The sequence below is a fragment of the Vulpes lagopus genome, chromosome 16 (genome assembly GCF_018345385.1).
Source record: "Vulpes lagopus strain Blue_001 chromosome 16, ASM1834538v1, whole genome shotgun sequence".
Lineage (NCBI taxonomy): Eukaryota > Metazoa > Chordata > Mammalia > Carnivora > Canidae > Vulpes > Vulpes lagopus.
The window spans coordinates 52,426,520-52,444,139 of NC_054839.1; the positions used below are offsets into that span (position 1 = coordinate 52,426,520).

The 17,620-nt window shown below is 34.5% G+C and overlaps 1 protein-coding gene across 5 annotated transcripts in view; it reads left to right on the forward strand.

Moving 5' to 3' along the window:
• Positions 1-17,620, forward strand: part of NAA16 (N-alpha-acetyltransferase 16, NatA auxiliary subunit) — an 81,541-nt gene that overhangs the window by 4,938 nt on the left and 58,983 nt on the right. For 3 of the 5 annotated variants that reach the window (XM_041730909.1, XM_041730910.1, XM_041730907.1), the window contains exons 2-9: positions 872-956; positions 2,762-2,866; positions 4,245-4,402; positions 6,762-6,896; positions 9,016-9,169; positions 13,588-13,707; positions 14,803-14,829; positions 16,119-16,214. In XM_041730909.1, coding sequence (XP_041586843.1) covers positions 872-956; positions 2,762-2,866; positions 4,245-4,402; positions 6,762-6,896; positions 9,016-9,169; positions 13,588-13,707; positions 14,803-14,829; positions 16,119-16,214 — 880 coding nt within the window. The remainder of the gene's footprint in view (positions 1-871; positions 957-2,761; positions 2,867-4,244; positions 4,403-6,761; positions 6,897-9,015; positions 9,170-13,587; positions 13,708-14,802; positions 14,830-16,118; positions 16,215-17,620) is intronic. The other 2 variants (XM_041730908.1, XM_041730911.1) reach the window with 1 other exon arrangement.

The window sequence follows — 17,620 nt, forward strand, 5'->3', positions numbered from 1 at the left end:
ACAGGTGTTGATTCCTTAGTCTGACTGGTGGTGTTTACGAAGAAAGGTGTTGTTCACACTTGTATCAGCCTAAAGATAGATCATGGTCTTTGGCATCAGACCAGAGTTTGCAAGGAGGCTTAGCCATTTATAAATAAATTTTAATCTACATCCATAGGGAGAATATCTATGAGATACCACAAGCTTTGTCTGCACATATAAGTAGTTACTCATTTGTGTTGTGTATGTATGTGTGCACCTTGGTTTCTTTCTTTCTTTCTTTCTTTCTTTCTTTCTTTCTTTCTTTCTTTCTTTCTTTCATTTATTTATTTATTTATGAGAGAGAGAGAGAGAGAGAGAGAGGCAGAGACACAGGCAGAGGGAGAAGCAGGCTCCATGCCGGGAGCCCGACACGGGACTTGATCGCGGGACTCCAGGATCGTGCCCTGGGCCAAAGGCAGGCCCCAAACCGCTGAGCCACCCAGGGATCCCCTTGGTTCCTTTCTTGAGTAGCAAAGATGTTATAAAGTTTCTCATATATTGCTGTGTTGTTATCACATATTTTTTGCTTTTGGATTTTGAATTTGGAAAGTTGTGGCAGTATCAGTTGGCAGTTAAGTTCCCTATTTATTAATTGGGTTTTTTTCCCCTTCTATAAAAGTGAAAAAATACTCATACTAGAACAAATTGGCAAGAAGTAGGTAACGAAAATAAACTTAATCTTATAAGTGATATGAATTGATATAACACCTTCCCATCACATGTTTTAGATCTAATTTTGGATGGTTTTAGAATTATATATAATCAGAATTTGGAATTTATGTAATGCAAAGAAAAATTGCTCCCTGTATATTCATTTTATTAAATAATTTTTGTTCATATTTCTTTACAGAAATGTTATGAACAGAAGCAATACAAAAATGGCCTCAAGTTTTGCAAGATGATTCTTTCGAATCCAAAATTTGCGGAACATGGAGGTATTGTCTCATGTGTGAGAGGCTGCTTTGGGGAAATCTAATTCCAAAATCAGACAGATAAGATTCCTAACAGTGAAAGAAGAATACTTCCTGGATTCTATGGCCTTGTAGCTGTCTACTAGAATATATAAGCATTTTGAGTCATGCATTATATCAGTTTTGATATAGGTTACTTTCCTTTTACTGTGCTTACGTGGATACACAGTCTTTCAAAAAGAAGTGGTTGGTTGATCTGTTGGGGAATAATTGGAGTATATAACAGTATTTTTAGAGACCTCATTTCATCTATTACTTTGAATAGAACTTAAGTTTATACTTGGATTTCTTATGTATAAACTAGGGCAATATCTGCAGTACAGAAGTAATATGAAGATATAGTTATGTGTATTTTATTCTCCTGTAGATGTCGTTTTTATATATCTGCTGACCTTTAAGTATAAATAAATTGGATTCTATTGACTATTAGATTGTTTATATTGAACTGTTTTTCTAGCACTACTGCTGTTAGTAGGTCTATATTTGCTTGTCTCATCCTTTTTCATTGGTGACTGGTGCTTGTTTGAAGGACAAACGAGGTTAGATATGTTACTTATGGTCCTACAGCAGAGCACCGCTAATTGGGGTCTCTGAATATTGGACATGGGTAATTCTTGAGACGGACCATCTTATTGGGAAAGTGGGCTGACCCTGCTCAGCTTTCGACTAACATTTAATATATCCTTTGAAGGAAATGGAAAGAAATCTTCAGTTCATAGAACTTGAGAAATGTAAAGCTTTTTTCAAGTTTTTTCTCTACAGAAACCTTATCTACATGGCAGCTTGTAGAGAAGTTCATTGTGTGAAAACACATAAAGATGTTTAGAGGCCTGGACTAATAACCATGTTCTGACAACCAGCGTCCATAGAGATCATTTGAAAACCATTGTTCTTGTCTAATTCCCTTCTTGTGGATTTATTCAGAGAATGATTTCATTATTTTATATTTCATCTTTCATTCTAAGCCATCTTTCATTAGCTGCCTTAAATGTATCCTTGGGTTACCACTCCCATAGTCCAGTGTTACATTCTCTCTCTCTTTTTTTAAAGATTTATTTATTTGTTTGTTTGTTTGTTTGTTTATGACACAGAGAGAAGCAGAGACATAGACAGAGGGAGAAGCAGGCTTCTTGCAGGGAGCCTGATGTGGGACTTGATCCCCGGACTGGGATCACACCCTGAGCCAAAAGCAGACATTCAATTACTAAGCCACCCAGGTGTCTGTCCCCAGTGTTACCCTCTTGAATGCAAACTGATGTTAATTAGCCTAACCACAATTAGTTGGAATAAATTTATTGCCAAAAATGAAGTGTGTTGAAGTATTGAATAAGCTGATTTTTACATTGTGTGCATCTCTTTGCTAAGGTAGATGGTTTTTGTGGGGTATAAATCGATGATGATTAGAAATGATTTTGAATGAAAGTTCTGGAACTACTGCAGTAGATTTAACACAACAGGACTTGGGTATCTACCGTATTACATTTTTTCAGCAGAATAATCTCAGCTCCTTTGTATAGTCTTCTAAAGGGCAGAAAGCATTTGAGAAACTCAGTCCCAGCTTCAGTGATTTCAGAAAAGGACTCAGGCTTTAATACATCTTACCTGTAGTTTTACTTTCTGTATTTCAAGAGAAGTTCTATGTGATTAAAAAGATGTATAAGCATTGGCAGCTATCATATTAAAATAGTACTAAGAGCTTAAAAAAAACAGTGCTAAGAGAATAATTTGAATTATTTGTGTGTAAATAGAGGTTAAAAAATATTTTTCAGAGACTTTGGCTATGAAAGGATTGACATTGAACTGTTTAGGAAAAAAAGAAGAAGCCTATGAATTTGTTCGTAAAGGACTTCGTAATGATGTCAAGAGCCATGTCTGTATCCTTTTGCAGTAATTGAAATTTATTATTTCATTTATTTTCCACTTAGTAGAGTTTTCTAAATCAGGAAAAAAAAAACAGACTTTTACTATGGAAAATTTTGTATAGAAGAGAGAATTTAATGAACTCTGTACCGTTACTCAACTTCAATACTAATCAGCATTTTGTAATAATTTCTTTCGTTCCTTGTTTGTGGTAGTTGAAAGAGAATCCTTGTATGTTATGTATTTGTATCAGTTGTGCTTAGGTGTGAGAAAAGTAACTGATCTGTGACTTGAAAACCATTTTTTTCTTACATACCCATTTACTGAGTGATACTTTCTTGTCATTCCAAATGACATACTTGTATAGTAAAATTTGTGTTCCTTAAACATTGTTTTAGACACTCTGGATGAAAAATTCAGAAAAAAACGTGTTTTAAAGCAGATTTTATTTAGTATTAAGTATGATACTGGTTCTTCAGTTGGATTTTTATCGCACAGGGACATAGCTATAACTTCGCTAGATACGTACTGTATTTTTCATTGGCTAGTATCTCTGAGAAAACAAAAATACTTTTTTAAGGATGGATCATTGGAATTGATTTCCTTTTCATTTTGCCTATGCTTATTTGCTTATTTGCAGTCTTTTCCCATGTTGCCCTTATATTGTAATTTTTTATATTTCATTCCTCTAGCTCTTGGCCAGTATTGAACATCAATAGTCTAGGTAGTGTTTTCACATATTCAGCTTAGGATTCTCCTGAAATACTAAATACTTATTTCTTTATCTCAGTGCTTACCCCAGAGTGAAGAGAGAGGGCATGTAAGTATGATAGTTTTTTTTGGCTCCAAGATATGCTGAGACTTTAATTTACAGTAAATAAACACTTCATTTTTGTGGTTTCTGGAATCACCAGTGAATTAACTGATGATTATATGTTGTTTTGGAGTTGACTGAATAGGAACTAATTTGAAGAGATAATTGCACTTTTTGTATATAGTAATGAAGAATAAGTGAATGTTGAGGTGCTGGGGTGGGAAAGTGAGGGAGGAAAGGGCAGGGAATGTGAAGGATTTTTATCAAGAATTTTCTAAGGTTATGTAAACATAATGGAAAAATCCAAACATGTGTAATTGGAGAGCGTAGAATGGTGTACCTCCCAGGTGCCCCTCACCCAACTTCAATAATTTAACAGCTGCCAGTCAGGGCTAATCTGGTTTCATCTTTTATGCTGCTGCCCCCCCTCCTCCCCCATATCTCCCTTTCTCTGACCCCAGGTTATTCTGAAATAAATCCCAGACAACATACCACATCATTAAGGTAAGCTTTATATTAGGTATATAGCATAGTATATTCTAGCATCTTTGAATATCTCTATTTCCTTAACTTAGTAGGTTGGCATGTATATGGACTCTTACAGCGTTCTGATAAGAAGTATGATGAAGCTATTAAGTGTTATCGAAATGCTCTCAAATTAGATAAAGATAATCTGCAAATTTTGAGGGATCTCTCTCTGTTGCAGATCCAAATGAGAGACCTTGAAGGTTATCGAGTAAGTACTTCAGTCTTTACATGTTTTTTACAATAGGCATAATTTAGAAACGCATGCGTTCAGAATAAAGTGAGCATAGGCTGAGATGATGCAGATTTGATTTGTTTATTATAGTCTGTAGTAGAAGGGGGAAGTCACCTGAGACCTTGTTCCCCAATAATAGCTGTAGAAATGCATCGTTGATCATAAAAAATGGCTGTGTATTAATTTAATGCTTTTTTAAAAACTAGATTATCTCCTATGTGTAAGTGTGGTACTAGATTCTTTGTGGGTTTCACATGTACAGATTTAGTAAATAGAGCTTTTATAATTGAAATCTAAATGTAGGGATTAATTAGCTTCCTCTGTTATGGGTTGGTAAATATAAAATAATGTGGGAAGGATTGCTGTAAAGCAGTCTTTCTGCAGTACCAACCTCTTCACATTGGCATCTTCAACTCTGCTGGGTATCTCCATGTGCTTACTCCATCCACTAAATACTCTAACTTCAGTATATCAGACAACAGAATTCTCTCCCTTTCTTATGTGAAAAAGCCCACAACTCTGAACTGATAAAGAGTTTAACTCTTTAAGTGCTTTCATGTACTTTTTGTCTTCTACTGCCACTTAAATCCTTATATCTGGTGCCTAGATTTTTGCAGAGGTTTTAACTGTGCTGCTGAGCTTAATAATTGTATCATTTTTCCAGATTGTGTAGTTTTTCTTTTAGCCTAGGTGTGGTGAGAGTTAAAACCAGTTATCTGTATAAATGAGGCAAGGAAATTGAGAATACTGGCAAAACGGTGCTTGCTAAAAGGGGTAGGAAAATAAATGAAGATACAAGAGCTGGTGGTTAGATGCAAAGGACCTAAGGAACCAGCAGTACTGGTGGCACCCCAGAACAAGGGCATGAATGTCACTGAGTAAGAGCGTTGGCCAGAGTGACGTACCTGAATTTATGATTTCTGGGTGGTGGGAAAGGTCTAGGGTGTGGTTGTGGGAGTGGGTCCCTGAAGCAGGGTGAAGGAGATCATTAAAGATGAGGAATTATTGATTCTAAAATAATAGGTTGTTGGATGGGTACCCCACAGTGTTTCACTTGCAACAGGATAGTGGCAGGATTTGGCAGAGAGAAAAAAACTGACCTAGACTTTAATGAAGGAGGGAAGTGACAGGCTGTGGTGTGAAAGAGAGATGGGAGTGATACAGCTTAATGTCATATGCCTGAAAGGAACCAGGCACACAAAAGTAGAAGAGTGGTACTGTCTAAACTTCTCTCAAAGATATCTTTTTCTTAAAAAGATCTGATCGTGTTACTCCTTGGGGCATCTAGTGTGGAAGGACAGTTGGCACCTATTCCAACCAGAGAAATGAAACACTGCATTTGTAGAACTTTATTACAGCTAGTATTCTTGGTGAGATCCTGTTCCTTCAAACAGTTATACTTTTCTAAAACCTGGAAGTGAATACAAGCTATTAAGAGGTGGAGACTGTGTAGGGAGGTTGCATTTTCTGCTGGTGGAGATACCTAGATTCTTCTGGGGCAGCCATGCTGGAATTTCTGGTGTTTTCTGCCTCTTGTCATAGACATGAAGCTGTCTTAGAGTGGCAGCAGTGGTGTTCTGTTAGAAAAGTCCAGTCTGATGTTTGAGGTTTGCCCTGGCTGTGTCTACCCTCTTTCTGAGGCCCGTTGTAACAATGTAATAAATACATTATAATCCCTCCCTCCCTCCCTCCCTCCCTTCCTTCCTTCCGTCCTTCCTTTCTTTTTTTTTTCTTTTTATTTTATTTTATTTATTTATTTGAGAGAAAGAGATCGAGCATGAGTAGGGGGAAGAGATAGAGGGAGAAGCAGACTACCTACTAAGGGAGCCTGATGTGGAGCTAGATCGCAGGACCCTGAGATCATGACCAAATCAAAGGCAAACACATAACTGACTGAGCCACCCAGGTGCCCCCATTATAATTTCATGTAGTTATTTTATAAACAGCAGAATTTAGTTGGAAAGAAAGGTATCTTAGTCTCTTCTAAGATGTTTAATTACCAAAAGAAATTCTCATTATTATAAAGGTAATTTTATAGGGCAGCAGATGAACATGGGCCCCAAGGTCAGCCTTTCAGTGACAGCTTTACACAGGGAGCATTACAGAGTATTTTAGAACTTAAGTAATTTAACATCAAAAGTATTTCTATTTTATTCAGGAACTGATGTGTGTTCATTGAATTCATTAGCAAGGAATTAAAGGCATTAAATTGTTTTCCTAAAGCTCTGTGGTGAAATATAAATATTTTATATTTATATAAAAAAAAAAGTTAAAGTCAAAAGAGAAAAAGACGATTTTTCATTTAATTTAATTTTATTATTTTTTTAATTTTTAGGAGACAAGGTATCAGCTTCTTCAGCTGCGCCCAACACAGCGTGCTTCCTGGATTGGGTATGCTATTGCATACCATTTGCTGAAAGATTATGATATGGCACTAAAACTGTTGGAAGAATTTAGACAAACTCAACAAGTAAGAACTTCATTCTAACCATTTCTCCTACCTGCATGAACTAAAATAGTTGACTTCTGTGTTGCCCTGATTCCCAATTGTGCATTAAAATCTTTAGGACCTATGGGAGCACCTGGGTGGCTCAGTCAGTTAAGGGTCCAGCTCTTGATTTCAGCTCAAGTCATGATCTCAAGGTTGTGAGATAGAGCTCCACATCGGGCTCTGTGCTCAGTGTGGAGTCAGCTTCAGATTCTCTCAGTCGCCCTCACTGTTCACACTCTCTCTCTCTCTCTCTCTCTCTGTCTCAAATAAATAAATAAAGCCTTTAAAAAAATAAAGTCTTTGGGACCTATGGAAAAACTCAAAAGGTTTTTGAAATAATTAGAAAAAAATAAAACCAAATTCTTGACACAAAATAATATGAAAATTTTTATACCTTATTAGTTTGATATTCAAATGATTAAAGAAAAGAAAGCACATAAAATGAAAGTAGTTTTGTGATTATGGGGATTATTTCTCTCCCACATGTTGCTTTATGTTTTATGTAAACAATACATTTTAATATATATGCAAAATATAAAAATACAAAAAATACTGTGCATCGAGATGATTAGATGTTAATATTTTGCCACAATTTCTCCAGATTTTATTATTTTTTAAAGAAATATTACAGAAATAGCTGTAAAGGCCTCTCATGTCCCTGGAGGTAGCCACTACTCTGAAATGGATATAGATTGTTCCTAGTCACATTTACATTATGTTCAAGTCCATTAAAGTTACAAACTATTATTTTGTGTATTTAAAAATTGACATGAACAATATGCAGTTTTTTTCATTCCATGTCTTGAGATATATGGGTGTTGATACATACAGGAATAGTTCATTTTTTTAAAAAAACCTTTCTTTGAGAGAGACAGAAAGAGCATGAGGAGGGGAAGGGACAAAGGGAGAGGGAGAAGCAGACTCCTTGCTGAGCAGGGAGCCTGACACAGGGCTTGATCCTGAGGACCCCAAGATCATGACCTGAGCCAAAGACAGCTACTTAACTGACTGAGCCACCCAAGGGCCCCAGTTTATTCATTTTTAACTGCTGTTTGGTATTTCATTATATAAATAAGCAATGGTTTATTAATTCCACTTTTTCCCTATGTCAGTAACACACTATCTTGATTGCTGTTGCTTTATAGTTTGAAATTTGAAATGCATGTCCTTCTACTTTGTTCTTTCTCAAGATTCTTTTGGTTATGCAGGGTTTCTTTTATTTCCATTGGAATTTTAGGATTAGCTCTGTCAATTTCTGCAAAAAGCTTGCTGACAGTTTGATAGGGATTGTACTCATTTAATTTGTAGATCAATTGGAAGAAAATTGTAGTCAGAATAATATTTGAGTATTCTGATGAATGAACATGATTTGAAATGTCTCTCCATTTATATAGGTCTTTAATATCTCTCAGCATGCTTTTAGTCTTGAATTTATAGTTCTTATTTCCTAAATTTATTCCTAAGTATATTTTTCTTTTAGATGTTACTGTGAATGAAATTATTTTAGTTTTTTTTGAATTGTTGGTTTCTAGTATATGGAAGTACAATTGATTTTTCTATTTTGAGTGTGTATTCTGTTACCCTGCTTAACTTTTTTATTTTAGTAGATTTTTTGTAGATTCTTTAGGATTTTAACATTTTCATACTTTCCTGTAGGTGTAGGATTTGCTGATCTGAATCTTTACCTTGCTGTAGGCAGAAGTGCCACCTTTTTGTTTATTTTAAAGAATGTGTTAGTCTTCATTATTAATCACTTTTGTATTTGTAATTACTTCTGGGTTGCTTTTTTTTTTTTTTTTTTTTTTAAGATTTTATTTATCCATGAGAGACCAGAGAGAGACACAGAGAGAGAGAGGCAGAGACACAGGCAGAGGGAGAAGCAGGCTCCATGCAGAGAGCCCGACATGGGACTCAATTCCTGGTCTCCAGGATCATGCCCTGGGCTGAAGGCAGCGCTAAACCGCTGAGCCACCCAGGCTGCCCAGGGTTGCTTTTTTAAATTTAGTGTGTGTGAATGACTTTTCTGAGAAAGCAATAAAAGATCTAGAAGTGTCTTATCTAGTTATATAAATAAAATAATTTGTTCATTTTTTTTCAGGTTCCTCCCAACAAAATAGACTATGAATATAGTGAACTGATATTATACCAGAATCAAGTGATGAGAGAGGCAGATCTATTTCAGGAGTCTTTGGAACATATAGAAACATATGAGAAACAAATATGTGATAAACTTTTGGTGGAAGAAATTAAAGGTAGGTTGACTAGCTTTTTCTTTTAGTGGCCTCAGTTAAAGAACACAAACTATACACTTTATTCTGTCCTAACACTTAAATAAGACTTGTTATATAATAAGAACCATTTTTATTGTTTATTATTTATTAAGTTAATCCCCATAACAATACTATATATGGTTGTTATATCCATCTTACAGTTGAGGGGCTGAGGAACAGACTGGTTAAGTCACTTGCCCAAAGGCAAACAGCTACGTAAGCCGGGTAGTACTGGATTTGAGTCTAGGCATTTTTGACTCCAGATTCCATATTCTTAGTATATTTACTGCCTTCATATCCCCCACATATATATCTGTGAAATAAATAAATAAATTACAATGAGAATAGTAAATGATGGTACTAGGGTCACCATGAAAGCAGGATCCTGATAAATAACCTGTTAAAAATGTTCATCAGCAAAAGGTCAGGCACTTTTTAAAAATTTATTTTTATTTTTATTTTTTTTTAAAGATTTTATTTATTCATAGAGACACACAGAGAGAGAGGCAGAGACACAGGCAGAGGGAGAAGCGGGCTCCATGCAGGGAGCCCAATGTGGGACTTGATCTCAGGTCTCCAGGATCACGCCCTGGGCTGCAGGTGGCGCTAAACCGCTGCATCACCGGGGCTGCCCAGGCACTTTTTTTTTTAAACAAAGTTTTGCTCATCAGTTATCGTTCTTTGAGCAATAGTACAATAAAATGTCCAACTAAAGTAATAATTAATTTAAAATTGAAGTTTCACATAGTCCTAGGACTTCTAGGACTTAATAAAAAAAGTAGCTAACATTTATTTACTTTCCCTGTGCTTCAGAGTATGGTAATTGCTTAGACTGCTTTATTTCATTAAATTTTTAGCACTTCTAACATGGGTAGATTATCCCTATTTTTATGGTTGGGGAAACTAAAGCTTAGAGAAGTTAAAGACTTACCCAGTCACCCTGCCTTTTAGGTGGTAGAGTTAATTTCTAAACACATCTTCCTGGCTTCAGAGTTTTTTTTTTTTTTTTTTTTTTTTTTTTAAATGGAAATTTTATACACAACTTGGTGGGGTTTGCACTCATGACCTAGATCAAGAGTCACATGCTCTACCAACTGAGCTAGTCTGTTACCCCTATTTTTTTAAAAAATGTATTTAAATAGTCTTCATTTTTATGGAGCAATTTTAGGTTCATAGCAAAATTGAGTGGAAGGTATAGAGATTTCACATGTACCCTCTGTCCCCATGCATGCATGGCTTGCCCCCGCCCCATATCAACATCCCCTACTGGAATGGTACATTTATTCTAATTAGTGAACCCACACTGGCAGGTAATTACCACCCAAAGTCTTCAATTTACATTAAGATTCACTCTTGTTTAGCTTTTGACAAATGGTTAAATGGTTATCTACCATTGTAGTGTCATATAGAATAGTTTCACTACCCTAAAAATCCTCTTTGCTCTGCCTGTTTGTTTCTCCCTGACCCCAACTCCTGGTTACCACTGATCATTTTACTGTCTCTGTAAGTGTGCCTTTTCCAGAATGTCCTATAGTTGGAAGCATGTAGTATGTAGGTTTTTTTAGATTAGCTTCTTTCACTTAGTACAAGATTTCTTACTGGTTTTTCATTAGTCCTTACTTTTAACTACTTTCTCTGCTCTTCTAGTTAATGTATAGTAGTTTACTGATTTAATTTTTGGGAATAATACTAATATTGACAACACCACGTTTTATTTTATGTGTTTATTTCTTATTTTTTCCTTAAGTTTTTATTTAAATTCCAGTTAACATATAATGTAATATTAGTTTCAAGTGCAGAATTTAGTGATTTTTGTCACTTACATACACCATTCAGTGCTCATCACAAGTGCTCTCCTTAATCCCCATCACCCATTTAGCCCCCCCACCCCCTGCACCTCCCTCCATCACCCTTCAGTTATCTATAGTGAAATGTTGACTTTGTGGTTTGCCTTTTTTTTTTTCCTTTATGTCATCTGTTTTGGTTTTTAAATTCCACATATGTGTGAAATTGTATAGTATTTGTCTTTCCCTGACTAACTTATTCTGCTTAGCATAATACTCTTTAGCTCCATCCATCTCATTGCAAATGGCAGGAATTTATTCTTTTTTATGGTTGAGTAATATTTCATTGTATATATATATACTACCTCTTCTTTATCCATTCTTCAGTCGATGGATATTTGGACTCTACATAATTTGGCTATTGAACAACAGTGTTTTTCAAACTATTGGTAAAACGGGGATAATTCAAGGTTCTGGTTTTTTTCTTCTATCACTTATAATTATTAGGAACAAGGGAAAATAACGATTATTTTATATTCTGGTGTGTTATTGCTGTTTCTTAGTTAAATCTTAGATCACTTTTTCTCTCTTCTTGTAACATCAATACAGAATGCAATGATTAAGAAGTAGTTACGATATATGAAATCAGTTTTAATTAAAGTCTGCAAGTTGGCATGTAGCCACATTTATCCAAATGTTGCTGGCGAGGGTAATTTGGGAGTCATCATTTTGAATACAAAGCTAGTGTTTTAAGCTGCTTATAGAGACATGTTATGGTATTATTTTTTCAGTATACTCTGCAGGCCCAGAGACCTTTGATATTTACACATTTATGTCATTTGTAGTTCTTAGCATATTAAGATTTTTTTATAAACTTAAAAAATGTTGTTAGAAATTTTTACTAACTTATGAATATACGAATGTACTTATTCTGTGTATTCTGCTAGCAGAACTCTTGCCTGTGGTGGAAGCAGATAACAAAGGAAAAATATGTGTTTTATCTATTTATGTAGGGTGAGCAGGGTAAAAATTGGACTAGCCAGAGATTAGATGTGGAGGAGTGGGGCATGTTTATAGTTTTTTTTTGTTTGTTTGTTTGTTTGTTTGTTTTTGTTTTTTTTGTTTTTTTGTTTGTTTATAGTTTTAAGTAGCAAACGTTTATGTGTATATTCATTTTGTACCAAGCATTGTCTTAACCCCTTTAAATTGATTCATTTATCAGAAGAGCATATTGAGATAGTTGATATTTCTTTTTATATGTAAGTGGACATTGGAATTGTTATAAAGTGGTAAAACTGAAAGTTACATCTGGTTAGTCTTCCTCTAGAGCTTGAGTAATATATAAAAATAGTAAAATAATAGTATATAATGACCACTTCAATTATGGTCTCCTCCAGGATGATGAAACCTGAAATAATACATCTGAAGACATTTCAAAAGGGCATTTCTTTGAAATAGATTGGGGAAGGGGAAATCTTAGTCATAGCAAGTTGAGATCTATTCTTTTTTTTTCTTTTTTTTTGAGATCTATTCTTTTTTTGAGAATCTCTCTTTTATCTTGGATTAGATGTGCTTTCCATTATATCTGAGGAGTTTAAATATTCATTTCCCATGCCTACTTTCTTTTTTTTTTTTAAGATTTTATTTATTCATGAGAGACACAGAGAGAGAGGGGGGCAGAGACACAGGGGGGCAGAGACACAGGGAGAGGGAGAAGCAGGCTCCATGCAGGGAGCCTGATGCAGGACTCAATCCCAGGACTCCAGGATCACGCCCTGGGCTGGAAGGCAGGTGCCAAACCATTGAGCAACCCAGGGATTCCCCCCCCCTTTTTTTTTTTAAGATAGATAGATTGATTGATTGATTTAGAGAGTGTGTGTGTGTGTGTGAGAGAGAGAGAGAGAGAGAGCAGGGTGAGGGGCAGAGGGAGAAGGAGAAAGAATCCTCAGCAGATACCCCATGGGGAGTCAGGTCAGCCCCTTAACTGAGCCACCTGGGCGCCCCTCCCATGTCTACTTGTGTGGCTACATTTGTGTGGCTTAGTAAAAGGATTTGAACCTTAGGGGTGACCCACATGTGAACCTGGTTTGTTTAGTTTCTTGCTGTGAAGTGGTATTTAGTATTTTTGTTTTAGTGAGTTAAATTCCAGTTTTAGTGACTTCGAAAGGAAACAAAGAACGGAATGGAGAATTGTTTAATATATGAATTGATCGGGGAAAGTCCATTCAAATCTAGCAATAGGAATGCAGGGATGTTTTATTAGAATTCTTTACCAATTTGTAGAGAGAGTCTTTATCTTAAAGGGTATGTAAAAATGTGCATAATGCAAATATTTTTACTAAGAACCTAATATCCTATATGTATATTTGGGTTGTAGAAGAAAACCAAAAATGAATGTTAGCAAGATAGAATGTGTACATGAAGGTTCATTTCTGAAGACAAGCTGTGAATTACTATGTTTAGTTGTATAAACTGCAACATGCCCCCAAAGGAAAGCACATATGTTTCTGTCTTTCATGAACATCCATTATGCTAATAATGCTTAGTGAAATCTATGAGATCAGAAAGGTATTTAATGTTTAAGTAAAATGAATGTGAATTTAAACTTAATTTTAGGGGAAATGCTGTTGAAATTGGGAAGATTAAAAGAAGCCAGTGAAGTATTCAAAAACTTGATTGATCGGAATGCAGAAAATTGGTGTTATTATGAAGGCTTGGAAAAAGCACTGCAACTTAGTATGTAATGATTTTTCTCCTCTACCTAATCTTAACTAGTATTTGAATTAAATGCAAAGTTGTTATAATATTTAAGGACAAATAGTATTTGAAGTAAATGCAAAGTTGTAATAATATTTGAGGACAAACATTTTTACCATTAACATTTATTTTTCCATTTAGAATAATTATAGGTTAAACATGGCTGTGAAAGGAATTTAGATATTTATTTATACTTAAGTGATTAATGGTCCCAGATAACTTTAAATTCCTTGACTCATTAAAATGTTACTCATTTAGACTAGCTAGAGAGCTAGAGAAGAAAATGAGCATTCCCTTTTTGGGAAGTTTAATATTTGTTAAAGAATTAGAGGTTTGTTACCCTTAGCCTCCAAACATAAGAATTAGGCCAAAGAAATTTTGCTGAGGGTATGTGTACAACATCAACATGAAAATTGTTCTCTTAGTTTTAAACTAGGTTAATTTGTGTAGAGCAAAATGTTCCATATCTGCTTTTCAAGTTGGTAACCTATCCTTTTTAGAAATCTATAGCATTTTTCCAAATTATTCTTAATATTTTCATAATTAAATATTAAGAGCCATTAATATTCCTAATAAATTTACTCATGTAAATATATGGCTGAAATAATTATGAAAATATGGCTCAAGGGGATTAAAATAGAATATTTAAACTTAAAAAATATGGTAAAAATAAGTAGCTATTCATATTCACTTATAGAATAATGAGCTATGAGGAAAATTTATTTGTTGTACCCTAATCACTGTTACAAATTAACCCAGGTTTTCTGTGTGTATTTAAAACTTAATATCACAAATCATTAGTTTTTTCCATAAATTGTTTTTAAGAAAATGATTAAAACTAAAGTATTGATTAGATCAATAATTTCTTTGTAAAAATCAGACAAAAATCCTATGTTTAAAGGTTGGAAAGGTAATTATGATGTTTTTCTTTAAATTATTAGTAACTGATACATAGTTAATAATACAGGTATTTAAATGTTTAGTAAAATGAATAAAATATGTTCCATGTTAAGATCCATGCTTACTATAAAATGTATTTATTACAAAACTAATTACATTACTTTATCTTTTTAGGTTCCTTAGGACCTTTTCTCCCCCATGGTAAGTTCTGGAGCTCCAACTTGTAACTTCAAATAAGACGTGGAAAGGGTTTCGTTTTGTCTTAATTTTACTGCATTTATATGACGTGTTATATCTGGGATAGTGGAGAATTTTTTTTATGCTTTTTTAATTAAGATTAGGCATGAATAGAAGACCTACTTTTTAAAAATATGTTGCAAATAGCCTTTGTGTAAATTTTAGTATAAGAGTCCTTGATATTTCATGAAGTCTCCAAATTGTTAACAGAGTATAAAAATTACCTTTCCTATATCCCACCATATTGGAGCTCCAAAACATACTATTGGGGGAAGGAAGGAGTCTAAACAAAATCAAACGTTAGCTTTTTAAGTGTTGTATTTATAATCTTGATAGTGAACACTACATTTAGTATAGAGATACCTTGATTGCTAGCACCAAGGGTCTTCTTACAATAATATTTCTCTTTTCTGAATTAAAATCAATTATAAACCTTAAAGTTTAAAATCAGGTTTGTTTGCTTTTTCTTAAAATTCTCCTATAAATTGTCTTACTGCTTATATGAAATAATGCATATAATGTCTTTGTAAATTTTGCAGGGTATTATTTTAGAATAATGAATTAGACCCAGATCCTACTTTGCATATTGTTATTGCAGAGTAACATGTAGTTTACATATAGATTCTCTCTTCGGTACTATGAAATTCGGTTGGTCTTAGGAGGGAAGACAAAACTTTCTCTTAGAAGTAGATTTTATATCATTGTATTTGGGAGAAATAATTGCCACTTTAAACATAATGGACTTTAATTAAAGATTTTAAATGTCAAAACTATGTTAGAAATTTAGTTCACTTTTTAAACCATAAATCATTTACATTCATGATGTTGAAACAGTTGCTTTTTAAGACCTAATCAGTAAGGGTTAATACCCTTTTGTGGGAATGTGTGTAGGCTTCATTGAATTAGAGAATTTGTGTAAGATGAGGTATAAAGGAGCACTTTCTTTTTCATGGGTTACGCACTGAGGAATATAAGAGAAGTGCTGTGTGTCTTGAATACATATGAATTGAGTTGAATATAGGATCTATTGTGATGAAGTTTTGGATTTCTCTGGAGATTGGGTTTAAAGTGGTGTTTTGCTGATCATATTATTTCACCACCGCAGTTCTTTAATGTTATTTATATAAAAATTGAGTGCAGCTTTACTATTGACAATGCAATCTTTATTTATAACAATTTTTAAAGTTTATTAGTATTTTATCATAGATAAAAGTTCTGATGCTTTGAATCTCACACATATTTACTGATAATAGGCACTTTAGAAGAGAGGCTTCAAATTTATGAAGAAATTAGTAAGCAGCACCCCAGAGCAATTTCACCTAGAAGATTACCTTTGAATCTTGCCCCAGGTAATATTAGGATATCTTTTGTAACACTAATAATTATTTGTTATGCAGCATCATTCACATTTAAAAAACTGGTTTCTGGTACAGAATTTACATCTACACCAGTCTTGGGGGTGGGAGCAATCAGTTATGAATTTACTCTGCATGTGATAATAAGAGTGTTTAGCATATAGCTGTTATGTTGGTTTCAGGTTTCAGAAGTTACCTATATGAGTGTTTTTCTTATGTGACTTTAAATATTAAACACCAGATTTAGAAAACAAATTAAATTCCCTAGAATTGATAACAAATTATATGTGAGGTCTTATGATTTAAGTGATAGAGGTTTTAGGTTTTCTTTTTGGAGCACAAATTCAAAGAAAGTGCCGTGAGTCCTTTGGGCCTGCCAGTGTTTAAGAACATGGCCATTCTCTGTGAAGGCCCTGTCTCCTCAAAGTTGTCCGCTTTCCTGAAGCTTGCCTTTATCATGCCCTTGTTTTTAGAGAGCTCCATGTGTTTTGCATCCCTGGAAAATGCAACAACCCCCCATCCCTGCTTTGCACTTTATGTAAATTGGAACACTGTGATATGTGTTGTGACTTGCTTTTATTTGAACAGCAGTATATTCATGACCTTGATCCAAGTTGTGCATGCTTTGGGGCCACAGAGGAGGTAAAACTGTATTAGTTCTAGTTAATCTTTGTTGATGATTTTATAGAAAATTGTGCCCTTTTTCTTAAAGTTGTCTCTATTTTTAGTTGAAAGTGCTGTAGATTATTAATTATTTATGAGGACTTTTGGCATGTCTTTTGATATAAGTCAGACCCTAGAAATCTAATGCAACCTAAAAAAAAATCTAGGCGTGGAGTGAGGAGGTGATATATCTTCTAATGAATTTTCATTTATAATGGAAATATTTTTTTAAATAATTGGATTATAATTTTATTTTTCAAAAGATTCATGGAAATTAAAAAGTTTTTTAGTTGACTGACTTTAAAAATATATGAAGTGCCTGTGAGAAGTGTGTTGTATTAGACAGTCTGTACAAGTTCATTGTAAACAGTTCATTTTCCACTCGTACATCTTAGTTCCACTAGCGCATCACAGATGACAAATAGTATTTTTCTGACCCTCCCATTTTTGTTTTGGCTTTATAAAATATTGAAAGCAGGTCTCCCTGAAGTTTTTTTTTTTTTTTTTAAAGATTTTATTTATTTATTCATGAGAGACACGCAGAGAGAGAGGGAGGCAGAGACACAGGCAGAGGGAGAAGCAGGCTCCATGCAGGGAGCTTGACGTGGGACTCGATCCCGGGTCTCCAGGATCACACCCTGGGCTGAAGGCGGTGCTAAACCGCTGAGCCACCTGGGCTGCCCTCCCTGAAGTTTTTTTCAGGGAATATTAAGCTTCAGTGGTTAGTGTCAGGCTCA